Below are 15,337 nucleotides of genomic sequence, written 5' to 3'. Positions count from 1 at the left end.
AACAGAAGCCAGCCCAGCACAACTCCTACTGCACAGATCCAACACCCAGCCCCTCTGAATCCAAACCAACCAAGCCCTTGCCTAGTCTCTCCTAAGCAAGAGCAGCAGCAGCAGCAGCAGCCTGGCTTCCCTAGGGCACAGCCACAGGCCAAGATCAAGCAGCAGCGGCATTTGCCGAGGTCCTTCTGTCCTGCAGATCCCATGCAGCAGCATGAGGAAGGTACTGTGAGCCACAGAACCATTGAGATACCATCCAAATCAAACCAACGGATTGCCCACTGGCCACCCCCAATATGCAGTCACGAATCATCAAGCCAAAGAGACCTAAGCAAAGCACTGCAGTGAACATGCTTCAAACTGCAAACTCTGTGAAAGAATTGAATCAATGGCTCATCTTGCACCATGTTTATGCACTTGGTGCAGTACATGGGAGACATAAATCCAGGACACTCTGCTGACAAAACTTCAGACCTTTTGGATTCTGGGCGCATACAACCTACCACTGTGAAGATACTTCAAAATCTGAAAGAATTAAGAGACAAAGGTAAAATCTTGCTTCATAAAACCCTAGAGATACAAAATGTAGACTTTCTCCCATTTATCTGTATTGATAAAAATGACCATCAGGACTGAAAAAAAACCTGTGGAACACTTTCTGATTTACTGTGCCCTGACAAGACTTCTGTTCATTTTTCAGTCCTTTTAAAGGCCATCCTTAGTGAATTATTCTGGCCCTCTCAGTGTTTTTCTGGCAAATACAAGGCACACAAAAAATGAAACACTTTGTTTTCTAGTCCTCTGAACTGCATATATTTAAATCATTAATTTTAATTCTTTCACATAAGCATCACTAATATTGAGTCTAGACCAACAACAATTTTACACCTGCAAGCACATATTCTAGCTATGGCTGATGTTTTCAATGCTTTCCCTGTTAATGATATGCAAATTGCTGGCATTAAAACCAGAATCTCTTTGAAGTTATTTAAAGCTCAAATGTTTGACTTGATCTAGTCTTTCCCAAACTTCAACTATATGCACAGCTTGAGCAAAACTGCAATCAGAACAACTTAAAATAATCAGAAAAACAGGCCTTAAAACATCAGGGAACAATAAGACTCAGAGGAACAGTATAAGACAACCAAAAGGGCATTTCAGACTGCTCCATAAATGTTTGTGACAGCTGGCATTATAACTACAGTGCAAGGATTGCAGTTCCTCTGGAAAACACTTCAGCTCACAGGCAGTTGGAAGACAAAGCATTATTCCTCATAAAAAGCTAGTAGGACTTTCCTACATTATGTCACAGGGCTCACAGTGCAAACAAGAATCTAGAAGAGTAAAAGATACATCTCTTTCCACAGAGCTTCTTAAGGAAACAGCATACATCTCACCCATTATTTATTAGATACTTGACAGCACTTAAGACTATGCTTTCAGGATTAAAAAAAACCAAAGGAAGCAACGTCTGTTCCATGGCAGAGGTGGCAGAATTCTATAATCCTGCTGTCAGCCTAAATAGCTACATTTGCCATTTCCTCATGTAGCACTTGCATAAATTAGATTTTCAGTTCAGAAATACACTATGACAAAAAATCCCACATTTTTACCTCGCAAACTTGCAAGTTAATCAAGGTTTCCAACAGCTAACAGTGAATCAGCCACACCTCTCTTTTTGAGAGATTATTTCTAAATCAGTAGCATCTAGACAACAATTGCCCAGAGAAGCTGTGGTTGGTTCATCCCTGGAAATATTCAGAGCCAGGCTAGATGGAGCTCTGAGCAACCTGGTCTAGTGGAAAGTGACCCTACCCCTGGCAGGGTGGTTGGATGGTCTTTAAGGTCCTTTCCAAGCCAGGTCATTCTATGATTCTGTGAACTGAGTGCTTTACATTCTTTCTTGGACATCTACACATAAAACTGATTCCCAGTTACAAACTACTGTTACTCTTCCCAAAGGTATCTGCATTTATAGCACACCAATGTGTACCAGAGCCAAAAGTTTTAGCTGCTCTTATGAATATTAATTTTTCTCTCAAAACTTGAAAACACTGTAACTAGCTATATTGGAAGAAGAAAAAAATCTAATTTAATTTTCTCGGTAGAAAAGCAACGTTAAGATCTGTAGCCATAGCTAAATGCATCTGAAATTCTACTGATATCATCTAGTTGAAAGGAGGGAAACAAATATGATACAAAGAACAAAGAACAGGGATGCAAGCAGCAGGAGCTAAAAATTAAATTTAGCTACAGCTACTTTCAGAGCCCACACTGCCCAGAAGTATACAGACAGTATAGAAAAAACAGACATTTTTAAACAGTTGTGCTTTTGATAAAGCCAAGTCTCAATACTAAGAACTATCTACCTACTCCACCAGGCTTAAACACTGTGCCCTCTACTACAGCACAGAGAACAGAAAGGAGGGGGTGAAATACACAAATACTAAACAAGTTAAGCAACCTGAAATACAACTGCATGGCATAGACAGTGCACATCCTAAACTGTAAGTTGGTTTTATGCACATTTGATGTGTCATTCTCACAAAGTGGCAATTTATAAGCGAGCACACTCTACTACTAAATCAGGCAAATGTAGAATAAATGTAAATTCTATAGCCAAGGAACTTCATACAGAATTTACACTTGAAGTGCAATTAGGCTGGAGCTAATTCAAACTCAAAATGTGGGCTTAGTCTGGGTTAGTGTTTAACTGTTGTTCTACAGTAGAAACAAAATCTTGTCAAATGCTGTATTCAACCAGTCCCCACTAACACATAACAGAATGTTGCAACAAGTTCACCAACCAAGGAGAAGTTTATTTAGGGCAAGATGTCAGTAAACTATTTAAATTCTTATTTCTCCATGCTAGGCAGCATAACTTCCTATTTCTCCCACCTCCAAGGCCACAGAACCAAGCCCATAGTTATTTCAGCAACAGTGTATCTCTGATAGTAGCCCAAAGCAATTAAATGATGGCCAGGTGTGTATGGAGACTTGACTGCCTATTTCCTTTCTTCCTCCCCATTGTTTCTGTAGGTTAAACTGGCAAGCAAGGCTACAAAGTACCATTCTGTACCCTAACATAGCATGTAGGAGGGATAATTATTGTTTTCCTTTCTACTCCAGGAACCTCTGAGACCCCCAAAGCTGGGGAACTATTGCACACCTGATGCTGAGCTGGAAACAGGATGGCACTTAATCAAGTAATGGCAACATTCTCAGTTCAGCCATTATGGGTCACTGAGCTAAAAATGAAGCCTGGCTAGTAGATCCAAAGGAAAGAGAACAACAAGAATTTCCTAGACAATGACAGAACTCAGGGCTGCACTTTTATCTGTTACCCATAGGGTTTTCTTTCTGTTCTGAACTCAACTTACAGCCTTCATATTGGAATCGTTTGTGATGACCACAGGAATCTCCAAAGTCTGCCTCAGCTTTTGATTTGTCCTTGCATATGTCCAGCTTGCTGCTTTTAAAAAGACCATGACACATCAGTGCAGTAATCAAAATAACCTTTTGATTTGTAAAATCCCTTCAAAACTTCTCTATCATTGCTTTTCTGTTAAGTCTAGTATCTCTCTATGAAAAGATATTACTGCAATAACAAAGAACCATAATTTCCAGGCAGTCAACCCACAACCTGAGACCCTGCATTAACTCCTCTCACTGTTGCTTATTGCAAAGGACAGACTGACTGCATCTAGGAAATAGCAGGTTATCATAACTTCTCCTTCATGAAGTGGAAAGATGGAGATAGAAACTGATGCCTGCTAATTCTTGGAAGTTTTGCCACAAACACCAACAAATTTATTTTAGGTGGAGCTAATTTTCATTAGCTAATTTCATTTCTAGTTTTTCTTTCCTTCAGTCAGTTATGTTTTAATTACATTCTCATTTTAACAGCAGCTAAATTAAAAATAAGTCATGCCTTGCAGTTTGATTGTTAGTATTTTTATGAATTAACTTTTGGTTAAAAAATGCCCTTTTCCAACAGTTTGAGTTTACCTCTGTCATACAAAAGTATATGACACAAATGAGGGGAAAAAGAAACAACCATGAGCTAAACCAGAGTTCCTAAAAAAGGCAATGAATTTCTACTTTTTGGTCTATTTCCAGCAAAAGAAGATAGCTTTGAAGTCAGATCACTATTAATTCAGTCTGAGTATGAATGTGTTCTTTCAAACTGCAAAAGTGAATATTTTCTTACCAATGAAACCCAGCTGAGAAAATTCTAGAATCATCCAATCTTCAGAAGCGAGCTGAAGCGCAAAATTTTTTATTGTGCTGAAATAATTCTGCTTGACAACAATGTCATCTTCAAGCTAGAGGAAGGTAGAAGTGATATCAACATTAAAAAAAAGCACTAGCAAAGCAATAGAAAAAAGTACATCTAGGAAATACTGACTTAATTTGCTGACACATAGCCATGTATTTCTAATGCTAGCACAGATGTAAAACAGACACCATAGTCTGGAATAATTATTTTAGGGATCAGTCTGTCTATTTGTGGAGAACTAATACAGAATCCTTCTTTAGTAAGAATCCACAAACACAACTCGACTTCTTACTTTAGAACACTGCTTTTCCAGCTTCTTTCTTCAAAGGAAAATCATCCATGAAATAATGTTAGTCTAAGTGGCATCATCAGAACAAGTTCAATATCTGTATTATTTGTACAGAAATGTGACTGTTAACTCACAAAGGTAAGAGCACTGAATGAGTTTCTCCTCTGAGACAAGAGGCTAAGAGACACAATATCTGCAGAGGTAGGATTCATTTCACCAGTCCTACAGAAGCACAGGGGCCTAGTCCATAACCACCTAGTCCAGGCTGCAGAACTGCCAACATGGGGTGCTACAATCCCTTTAATTCACAGTAAGTGCAGGCCATTGCTGCACTAGGGACACTGCTTCTCCTGTCCTTTCTCACAGTGCAGTCATGCCCTCCCCCTTGTGCTGGCACTAATATTTGTGCCACTTCCAGTATCAAACCAGACTGTCACATGTTATTGGCTCTGCAGCTTCCCAGAGAGCTGAGACTCCAACAGCTCTCAGAGAGGAGTCAGCATAGCTTTGTGAAAACTAGATGAGATGTGTGGGACTTTACACCCCAAGGACACAGGCACAAAATCTAAATAAAGATCATTAGTGCAGTTACTAAATCTGCAATACCTGTAGGTAAGATTTCTACTTCAAAGCAGAAACACATGATAGGAATAATTCTGAGCTAAACTGAAGAACTGCTTAAGTCTATTGTTGGAAATCTCTTAAAAAAGAGAAAAAAAATCCCATGTCTATACACAACTGTCATATTAAAGTGACACTGCACTTTTAAAAGAAAATAAAAATAGATTTTAGCTTTATTTCCACTAAAAACTACACTGGCTTTTTTTTTTTTCTTTTTTGCCTAGGCAACTCAACAATAATTCATTTTGAGGACAAGGGAAAAACAGTGTTTAAGCTGCTTGGATTCCTTAATTTTTTTTCCTAGGCGTCTTAAGAGAAGTGACATAGGATAAATTACTTTCTACTTCAGACACAGTGTCCTCCTCAAATTACTTCCTCATATACCATAACTACCATACTTAATGCCCTCTTTAAATGATGGGATCAAGTTCTCTGTTCTGTGTTGGTCCTTCTGATGTGTCCAACAACATAATTTCTGGAGACTCATTTGAAAACTTGTCTCAAAATAAAGAAGAGAAATTTACCTGAATGTAATAAACCCCCTTTTTCTGGGCATACATCATAAGAAAACAATAATCCAAGTTTTGTTTTGTTCTCCATCTGAAATTAAATTGAAAGCTTAAGGTTTATGAAAAAAGGTCATTTCAATACATACTGGCAATATAAAGTAAAGTTCATTATGAAGAATGACACATATTAGTGAAATGTTAGGACAGCTGCTTTTGGCACTGTTTCCTCAGGAAATCCACTGTCTCACAAAAAAAAAAAAAAAAGAAAGGAACAAAGCTTTCACATTATGCTTTAATACAGACATCAAATTAGTTTAATTTGAACCTGACTTTGTGACAACTACCTGAGCTTTCACTAAAAACACATGTGCATTTAAAATAATAATTCAACAAGAACTACTGGGTTTTACCCTGTATTTCACAATGAAAAACAGCAAATGAAAGAGTCCACATACAGGAATAAAAGTATATCAAAAGTCTCAGTTCTCCTCCCAGAATTTAACACTAAATAGATTCAATCAAGCATAGGCTCTGATCATGCACAGAACAGCATGTAGCTAGGAATGAGATGGATTCACAGAGCACTTTTAGCATCCCCACATTTGCAAGAATTACAGTAAGAAAACATTTCAAGAATTCACATCCCACTTGCCGTTTTATAAACAACAAAAGTGTGGGTGTGGGAGGAGATGGGAAAAAATCTGGGGGAATAAACCTACCTCACTCTCTCCTTTGAGTCTCCAAATGTTTCTTTCAAGTTTGTCAAGTCAGGATAATATGTTGCAGGAGGGGCTATTACTTCCACCAAGCCAGAATTGATCTCTGTAGAAAACCTGTCAACAGAAACATTCTGAAGCCACTCAGAGAGATTCTGAGTCCTGCAGTTCCTGCTCACTTTCTGTTGGAACAGTTATTGTGTCTGGTTATGAGGACTGGCTCAAATGAGGCATGTAAAAGAACAGTAGTAGAGAAAAAACTATTGTTTTCCTTAGCATGTCCTACAGACCACTATTGCCTCTTGCCAATCAGAATCAAACTGCATTCTAAACATCTTTTTGGTGCTTTCTCAGAACCTAGTAATTTTTTTCTGCAGTTCTCTTTGAACATAGAGAATACAAAGCCCTAACACAGATGTGACAAATTTCCATTCATGTTTAAATAATCCCATCTATTTATGGTGCATCAAATAATTTAATCCCATTTACTGTTCTACAGTTTGACTGAAATCACTGCTTCTTAATTTGTTATCTTTTTATTTTTTTATTCAGAAGTCCAAAGCTCCACAAAACAAAAAGGCATGATCTCTTATTTTCAGAATATTTTTAATTGCTTATTACAACCTGATTTAGTTTATCACCAATAACTAAGAAATCCCCAAATAAAACTACAACTTACTCTCTTTCCAGGCTTGCAACAACACTGTTAACATAATCAAGATCAGTCTGGGGAAAACAAAGAAAAATTAATAGATTAGTTGATAGTTCTGGAGTTACATGTCAAAAGAACAAAGTAAAATAAACATTGCTGGTGGTTGTCCTTGAACATCACTTTCATTGTGTAAGATATTGGAGCAATACAAGAACACATCACACATGTAACTATGTCTTACCTCTAACATGAGATTTTTTTTGTAAACAGAGAAGAATAATTATACCATATCTGCACTTAACAGAAAATTGTTAAAACTCACACTCTTGATGACAAAATGATTGCAGAGTGTTTGTGTATGAAGAATTTCAAATTATTGTTCTACAATAATAATAATAATCATAATCATAACATATATGAGAATATAACTGAAGAGATTATTCTGGAAAACAGTGCATTGAACACACACACACATACATTCTTCTTTCAAAAGAATCTCCTAAGCTTTGCATTTAAAGTAAATGCCCTAACCACAGACAGCAGTGAGCCTGCTGCCTTTCTGCTTAGGGTCATTTATTTGCATCAAAGACTAAGCTTGAGGGACTACCAATCCTATCAATCACTCAGTTCTCATATATGCAACAATTCCAAAAATTACTTGTTGGTGAAAATACAAATCATGACATTCTGGAAAAGTCTAGATCATCTAAATTGCTAGCACTGGACAATTATTCAACCTGGCTGCACACATGCATTCCAAGAAAAAAGAATTTGTGAACTCATAAATGTGACTGAAACCCCTGGTCTTTGTTATACTTATAAATTTACTGATTTGACATACTGTTTACATTTTTGAAAAGAATAGTCAACAAATCAACCCGGATTCTGGCTCATGAGGATTCTGGAGAAAGAGCTGTTTTTGAAATGTCAGAAACAAAGGAACGGTTCATATTTTTTTCTGATGAATTTGTAACACAGGATATCATTAAAGGATTATACACAGAGAATAAATCCCTCCCAAGCCTTTCTACAAAACTGTTAATCTTGTTGGATAAAGGTGCTCACCCTTCGTTCTTAAAAAAAACCCACCATTTCTATTTTTAAAGATATATTTTTATGAAATCAAGCATAATGCCAGTGATGCACGCTATTCAAAAAGGACAACAACAGCAGTGAATTTCTTCCAAAAGCAGGTTTTAAATACCACAAGAACATGTAAGTAGAAAGTATTTCTTGTAATTTTGTCATACATATTTTCTCCCTAAGTGCTATGCCGAGTGCTGGAGCAGAAGTTCTAGTAAGGTGGTACGGTGCTCACAATTTAAAACTCATCTCGCACTGAGTTCCACACAAGGAGACTCATAAGTCCATATGGACCTTTATATATCACTGTTTAAATACTTTTATGGATTGTTCATACACATTTAATAAAATGGAGTTAGACATAATTTTTCTGTTTTGTATACCAGTTGCAAATCACAGTAACCTAATGACTACCTAAAAATAATTTTAGTATATCCATCTTTAACTGAAGCATTTCTTTTTCTCTCTTTTCAAAACCGTTTAAACGTTAAAAATACAGAAACTGCAGTTCAATCATCATGTGAAAAGACAAAAATTTGCATTTCAGTTGGCATGCCAAATTTCAATTACCCAGTCCAGCATCAGGAACTCCAACACTTCTAATATAGTCCATACCACAACTGCATAGAAAAACTGCATAGGATTTTTATATATATATACGTACACACACTCAGCAGAAATACAACTAGTTTCTATTCAGTTTTCTAGAGACTAAAATAAATGCCAAACTTCATGCCAACCGGAATCATATATTTGATTGCAAGCCCCTGCCTTATTGCACAACTCCTTAGTGGGAACGTCGTTTTGACCTATTTTTCAGTCTACCATGAAGCCTTGCTACTGCTTGTAAAACTAAGGTTACCTGAAGTAACCTTGTTACTGCTTGTAAAAACAGAAAACATCACAATCAGAAAAAAAGAAAAAAAGTCCAGAATAAGAGTTTTTTCCCTATTTCCCACTATTTATTTGCATGCTTCAATGAAAGGCTGGCAGTTTCCCCAGTCAGAACTGCAATCACAATAGGCTCAAATTTAAAAGATGCAGCTTGAAGTCTTCCAACCTCCTACTGTAGTCTTGGCTGTCACAAAAAGTTAAGAACGTTTAGTCTAGCTGCTATGAACATAAGATACAGAAAACACCACTGCTGGCTTAATAGGCAACCTTTACTTTTCAATCAGCAATCACTCTATCACTGTAGTGCAAAAGCAGATGACACTTCTAGAACGAAAAATTAGAATGCAGATTAGAAGAGTTGATGTCATTTTTCCCATGATCAAGTGCATTAAAACACTGGTATTCTGCCATAATTTTTAAATAAGCAGTTGTATTTATATCTACCAGCAGCTTATGAGATAGAGAACCAGGATTTCAATGCAAAGCCCTTCCCCTCAGATTGACAACTGTCCTCTTCCCACTTAAGAACTTCAAGAGACAATCAACTCCTCCCATTGCCCCGTCTAACACTAAGTAGGATCTTTGCCAATATCCTTTGGAATGGACATGTCCCAAGAAGGTGGCACTTTTAAGTTAATTCACACAACATCATGAAATAAGTATGAGAATACACAACAAATTTGATAAGCTGTGACTACACACAAGGGAAGAGTTAAGCAGACAAAACTTTGCAGGATAGCAATGGAAGGAAATCTGGAATAGCTAAATTAAATCTAAGAATCTTTCAAGTAGTATCAATAAACTCAGTCAGCAGCTTAAAAGCAACAGGAAAAAAAATCCATTATTAATCAAAATCTATTCTCCATTTTAAAGGAATTAAGTGTTTACTGCCTTGACAATGCAAGATACAAGGTCCTCTTTATCAACCTGAAGGACACAAGACTGCTCATTTCCACGAATCTGAAACAGGACAAGACAAATCCAGATTAATACAAAGAAGCCACTAAGAAAGAAAATGTGTTACCTGGTTTTTAGGCTTCTAGTGAAAATCATCTGGTAGATAACAGGTCAACTTTGGAATGGACCTGACCAATTTAAAATCTATTTCATGATATCAGTGCTGCTTGTAACTATTGAAATGAAATGTTGCTGGTGATCACAATGATACCATGAATGCTTTTGTCTATCAAATCCAAAGGCATTACTAAAACATTAATTTTTTCTTACTAAAACTCCTATGACTGAAGAGTAAAAGAAATCCCTAGGAATTCTGGACCCCTAAAAAAGAAGCACAAATTAACATTTTAAGACTAAATCCCTTTAAAGCAAATAAGAGCAAAATTCTGTTAGGCCTCTTCTGTTAGAGTTAACATTTCCAGCCACAAAGATGCATCTTATCAACAGACTCACATGAAGCCTTACAAACAGCTTTGTCCTGGTGAGTGGATCTCTGAGAACAGGGACAGTTATTTTAGCATCAGCAGTTCAAGTCTTTTGGCCTGTTCTTTCTTCCTAGTCACATGAAATTACTGATCTTCAAGAGAATGCAAAACACTTGAAGTAAGACATCTTCCCTTATTCACAGCAGACCAAAGCTGGATCCCCATCAACACTTTGCTTCCAGCAAAGGCAGCCGTGAAAAGATACATAATTAAGAATAAGAACAAGATAAGCACATACAGCACCCCCTCCTACTACCACCATCCATGCTCCAACTACTTTCAGTTCAGGTTACTTCCTGAGACAGATGTGATTTTGTGTATTTAATATTCCTCAGTAGACTCATCTTCAAGGTACCTCATTAGCATCCCTTTGAGCCTAAACTTTCAATAAGAAAAGAAGGTTCTAGTTTATAAGATCTGTGGAGTTTCATAAGCCAGTGAACATGGCTGTATACCTAAGGTTTAATTCTTTACATCAACAATTTTGATAAATCTCTCTTTATAAACGGCCTCAGACTGTTGTAGAACAAACTAAAGTTGCAGATTGCCAGTGAAATAAATGTTAAATTGTTACGTTTTCCTCTGTTTTTGTAAAATACTGTACTACAATTGTCTAAAGTGCTTTTTTATAGTGCCGGTGAGACTGCACATCAAGCTTGTGATTAATCTAACATTTGTCTGAACAGACATCATTATTCTCAACAAATGCAGAAAGAACCAGAGCAGCAGTGAACTTTCCAGTCTTCTTTATTGATTTTTATGAGTGAGTGTGTGCACAGCAAAGCAGCAGAATACATTAGCCAGCAGACAAAATGAGAGGTTAGAAAGTTCTGATGAACAGCTAGCCAAATGTCCTACAAAACCAAGATTTCTACTTTTAAGAATCAACCCTTTCATACTGTTAAATCTTGACTTCATAACCTCAAGAATGACAGAAGGTAAACTGTTTCTAAAAATGTAAGAAAAACCATAGCATTTTAAAAATTATTTTTAAATTATTTTAAATTATTATATTAAATTTATTTACTGCCCTAAGTGGTAGATGCATAGAAAAAAAATGCAACCATAGAATCTCTCAAGGTAAAAAAGACCCAAAAGAATCATCAAGACCAACATGCAGCTCCTCAAACGACTACCTAAAACTAAACCATATGACTAAAGGCATCATCCAAATGCTTCTTGAACTCTGACAAGCATGGTGCCACGACCACTTACACTGGCAGCCTATTCCTATGACTGACCACTCGGCAAAGAAACTTTTCCTAGTGTCCAGTCTCAACTTCCTGGGATGCAGCTTCGCACCATTTTCATGTGTCCTGTCTCTGGTCACCAGAGAAAGGACATCAGCATCTCCCTCTCCACTGGCCACCTCAAGGAAGCTGTAGACTGTGATGAAGTCACCTCTCAGTCTTCTCCTCTAAGTTTAACAAGCCAAGAGACCTCAGCTGCTCCTCCAAAGTCTTGTCCTTGAGGCCTTTCAGCATCTTGGAAATTTATCTAGACTGTTAGATTATCCAGATCTCAACTCTTAATAGAGGTAAGTCTTACATAATTCAAGAATACCTTTCAAAGAATGAAAAAATCCCTGAGAAACAAGCATGCTAATCTGCATGGTGTGGCCATTTCATTGCTTACTAATTACATTTTTTTTTGATCTTTCATCATCCCACAGAATAGGAGTGGGATAATTTTACCACATATTTCATTTGACAATATAAAATTACAGTCTTCAGAAAAGGCAAACTTTGCATTGAAATAGTAAAAGTACATATATGTATCATTACCTATATACATGGCACAAAATTTTCATAGGAAAAATCAGCCACTTTGGCATTTGGACTATTTTGGGATATTTATGCAGTGAAGATGAAGCCCTAAGGAATAGAAGCGCAGTGGCTTCCAGTGGTTGCAGTAGTGTATGTATATAAACAAAACCTGTCGAAAAAGGTAGTATCATATTTTAAAGTTCAAGAAATGCAGCTGAAAAAAATTATATTCAGGAATACAGTGTCTTCTTTCGAATCTGAAGCAGTGAGCTAAAGTTAAATACAGGAACTTGAGACCAAGATGCAAAGCAAGAAACGGGAATGAGAATACTGTCATAACATAACCAGCTAATGTTACATAAGCAAAATGCAGCCTGTATCCTACATGAGCTAATGACTTCATCTCTCCCTTACTGAAATTCCCCCCTCTACCACACAGGCAAGCAATTTCTTTCTGTCTCCAGTCATTTCTATGATTAACCCAATGCAGCTCAGGACAGGGTTTCACGACGCAAAAGCCTTTGGCAGCAATTGCAGGAATACAAATATACTCTTGTACCACTCCACACTTGTTTTTCCCTACCCTTGTGCCCTGCCTGTCAGATCCTCAATCATGAGGGCAAATATCCATATGGATTGTGCTGTGAACCACAACAGCCTGTCAAAGAGCAAGCTGAGTTTTTAAGAAGGCCAGCCAGAGCAAAAAGCATCACATTACAATTCAAGACCAGACATTCAGATGCAAGTTATGCTGGTGTCATACAGCCACTACTAGTTTTGTGGAGTCTGAAAGAAAGCAGCATATGCTGCCTTGCAGCATGGGAAACCTTTTACTGTCCTTGGGGAAGCCTGTACATTGTTGAAATGGTCTAGACAGCTTGTCTTCCAGAAGACAGGCAGTTGCTGTGTACAGTCTAAAGTAACCTTCTATAATTTGTGCTCTTTATTTGAAGGACAGAAGGAATTTTTAGGTCAAGGCAAAACTTTTAGGACCGTAGCAAAACTTGACAGTGTTGTCCAAAATTCAGTGCCAATTCAGTCCACCATACAAGTATGAAGTCACCTGTTACAATGCTTCTGAAATAAGATTATTACTGTTACTTCCCACCTCAAAAATACCCTAGATGTCATCAGAGACATCAGACACAACTCTGGCTATCAACAGTGATGCTCCCCTACCAAGAGCATCAGGTAGTTATTGTGGCCCAGCTGCACCTCAGCAAGTATCTCACAGAAGCATTTCAGTCATGCAATTCTAGGGCTTGGGGAAAGAGCAAAATCCTGATTTTATCTTTGTGCTGAGATAGCAAATTTGTTGCAGGTACACTGAAGTTTTCAAAACCTGTCAAGGATCTTTTCAGATCTAAGAAAGATTTTTAACACTGATTTCATTACTTATAAAAACTTTGCTAGTCACTGACATGGAAAGAGAAGCATAAAATCCTATCAACATAGGATATGCCCAGCATCAGCAGTCCATACTTCTGTGTACTAAAGCTTAGGTGAAAAAGGAGTAGGGACTTCAAAACCAAATAAATATCAACTATAACAATAAATATCTCAAATTCTCACTGACAGGTCAAGCTACTATTTCAGATACAAGAGCTGGCAGTGTATCAAGAAGGTGTGTTCATCTGGATCAATTTTGAGTGAGATGTCAAAAACAAAGATTCCCATCTGTGTAGGCCTTTAATATTATTTGGTGTAGATAATGTATCTTGACATAACAGCTTTGATTAACTTTGAGTTTTTTTAAAATATTATATACATTACACACATACACATATGTATGTACACACTAGACTTCCTCCAACTCAAGATGCAAGGTCAGATCTTTCCAAGACTGGGAATACACTCTCCAGAGCAGTTCCAAGAAGAGGCAGCTTACAAATAATTAGCAGAAAGCATGAACATCTCTGTAGCTGGGATGATGCTAATACATTCAGGTTGAGAGCTAGACAGTCAAAATACTCTCTTGCTTTCTATCAAGAGAGCTGCTGATCAGAAAGAACTGTAATTTTCTTACATTATAGGTCCAGAGGAAGAAGAGGTGAAAATCCAAGCTTGTTTATTTTGTGAAGAAGGTTTATATATTGTACTGCAGTGCCAATACCTGCAAAACAGGTCCAGCAAGATTTGACCCAGTCCTTAATTTGCTAAAACTTTGTTCATATCAGTGCACAAGATGGTACCTTGCTGGGTGCTTGTGTCACACTGACCTAATCAGGATAGAAACTTTTCCAAAGAAATAATAGACAAAAAACCGATTCTCCAAAGACAGAGCACAGAGAAAACACTATTAAAGATCAGCATCTTTTAATTCAGCAGACACTGTTTACATAGAGATAACACAGTGACAGTAAAAGATAATCAAGATATGCAAATTCTCAAAGCTTAACTGAACTGTACATGGAACAACAGAATAAGATTTAAATAAGGAATATGTAAGAAAGTATATTTTGTGGCTTAATGCTCCAAGAACAAATTGCTGGTCAATTACTACCTAGTCAAATGTAATCAGCAGCACACAGAAATAAAAAAATGCTTTTGCATACCTGTAGTGTCTTCCAATTTTTCCTGAAATGATTTGTCCTTCTGATATTTTTGGTCAAATCAAGGGCTTACAGTCTTTCCAGCATGCACTGATTACTGTTTGTAGAGAAGACTGTGCTAAGTACAGTCTCTGATTAATGAAGTGGACTGACAGTAATTTCTGATATATTTAGAACAAGTCTAAGATGCATTTTCTTCATTGCAAATAAGACCTCCCCACAGAAAAAACCCAACATTTTGTTTAGATAGTAGGAAAGTATTCTAATTTTTCTCATATTCAGTTGTGTGTGTATATATATGTCTATTGTTCCACTATGATCATTTAAAGTACTTCAAAACCATGCTTCCCATGTTAATTGCAAACCTTATTAAATAAAAATATTAGACAACAATTTTAACCTCGAGTTCATGGTTTCTTAAACCTAGAATCTATGGCTTATGCTGAAAACAAGTTCTCATACAAAACAGGTTAATGAGATTTGAATCTATGGTTTTCAACGCACATGAGCTAGGAACTAGCTACATAGTGAGGGGGA

At 37.0% G+C, this 15,337-nt stretch overlaps 1 protein-coding gene across 2 annotated transcripts in view; it reads right to left on the bottom strand.

Moving 5' to 3' along the window:
- MGAT4A (alpha-1,3-mannosyl-glycoprotein 4-beta-N-acetylglucosaminyltransferase A) overlaps nucleotides 1–15,337 on the bottom strand; it is a 75,927-nt gene that overhangs the window by 25,517 nt on the left and 35,073 nt on the right. For both annotated transcript variants that reach the window (XM_015623862.1, XM_015623872.3), the window contains 4 exons: nucleotides 7,091–7,137; nucleotides 6,415–6,528; nucleotides 5,711–5,786; nucleotides 4,208–4,322 (listed from right to left, as the gene is read on the bottom strand). In XM_015623862.1, the coding sequence (XP_015479348.1) occupies nucleotides 4,208–4,322; nucleotides 5,711–5,786; nucleotides 6,415–6,528; nucleotides 7,091–7,137 (352 nt within the window). The remainder of the gene's footprint in view (nucleotides 1–4,207; nucleotides 4,323–5,710; nucleotides 5,787–6,414; nucleotides 6,529–7,090; nucleotides 7,138–15,337) is intronic.

This window comes from Parus major, chromosome 1, assembly GCF_001522545.3.
Source record: "Parus major isolate Abel chromosome 1, Parus_major1.1, whole genome shotgun sequence".
Classification (NCBI taxonomy): domain Eukaryota; kingdom Metazoa; phylum Chordata; class Aves; order Passeriformes; family Paridae; genus Parus; species Parus major.
This window is presented reverse-complemented; position numbering and strand designations above follow the sequence as displayed.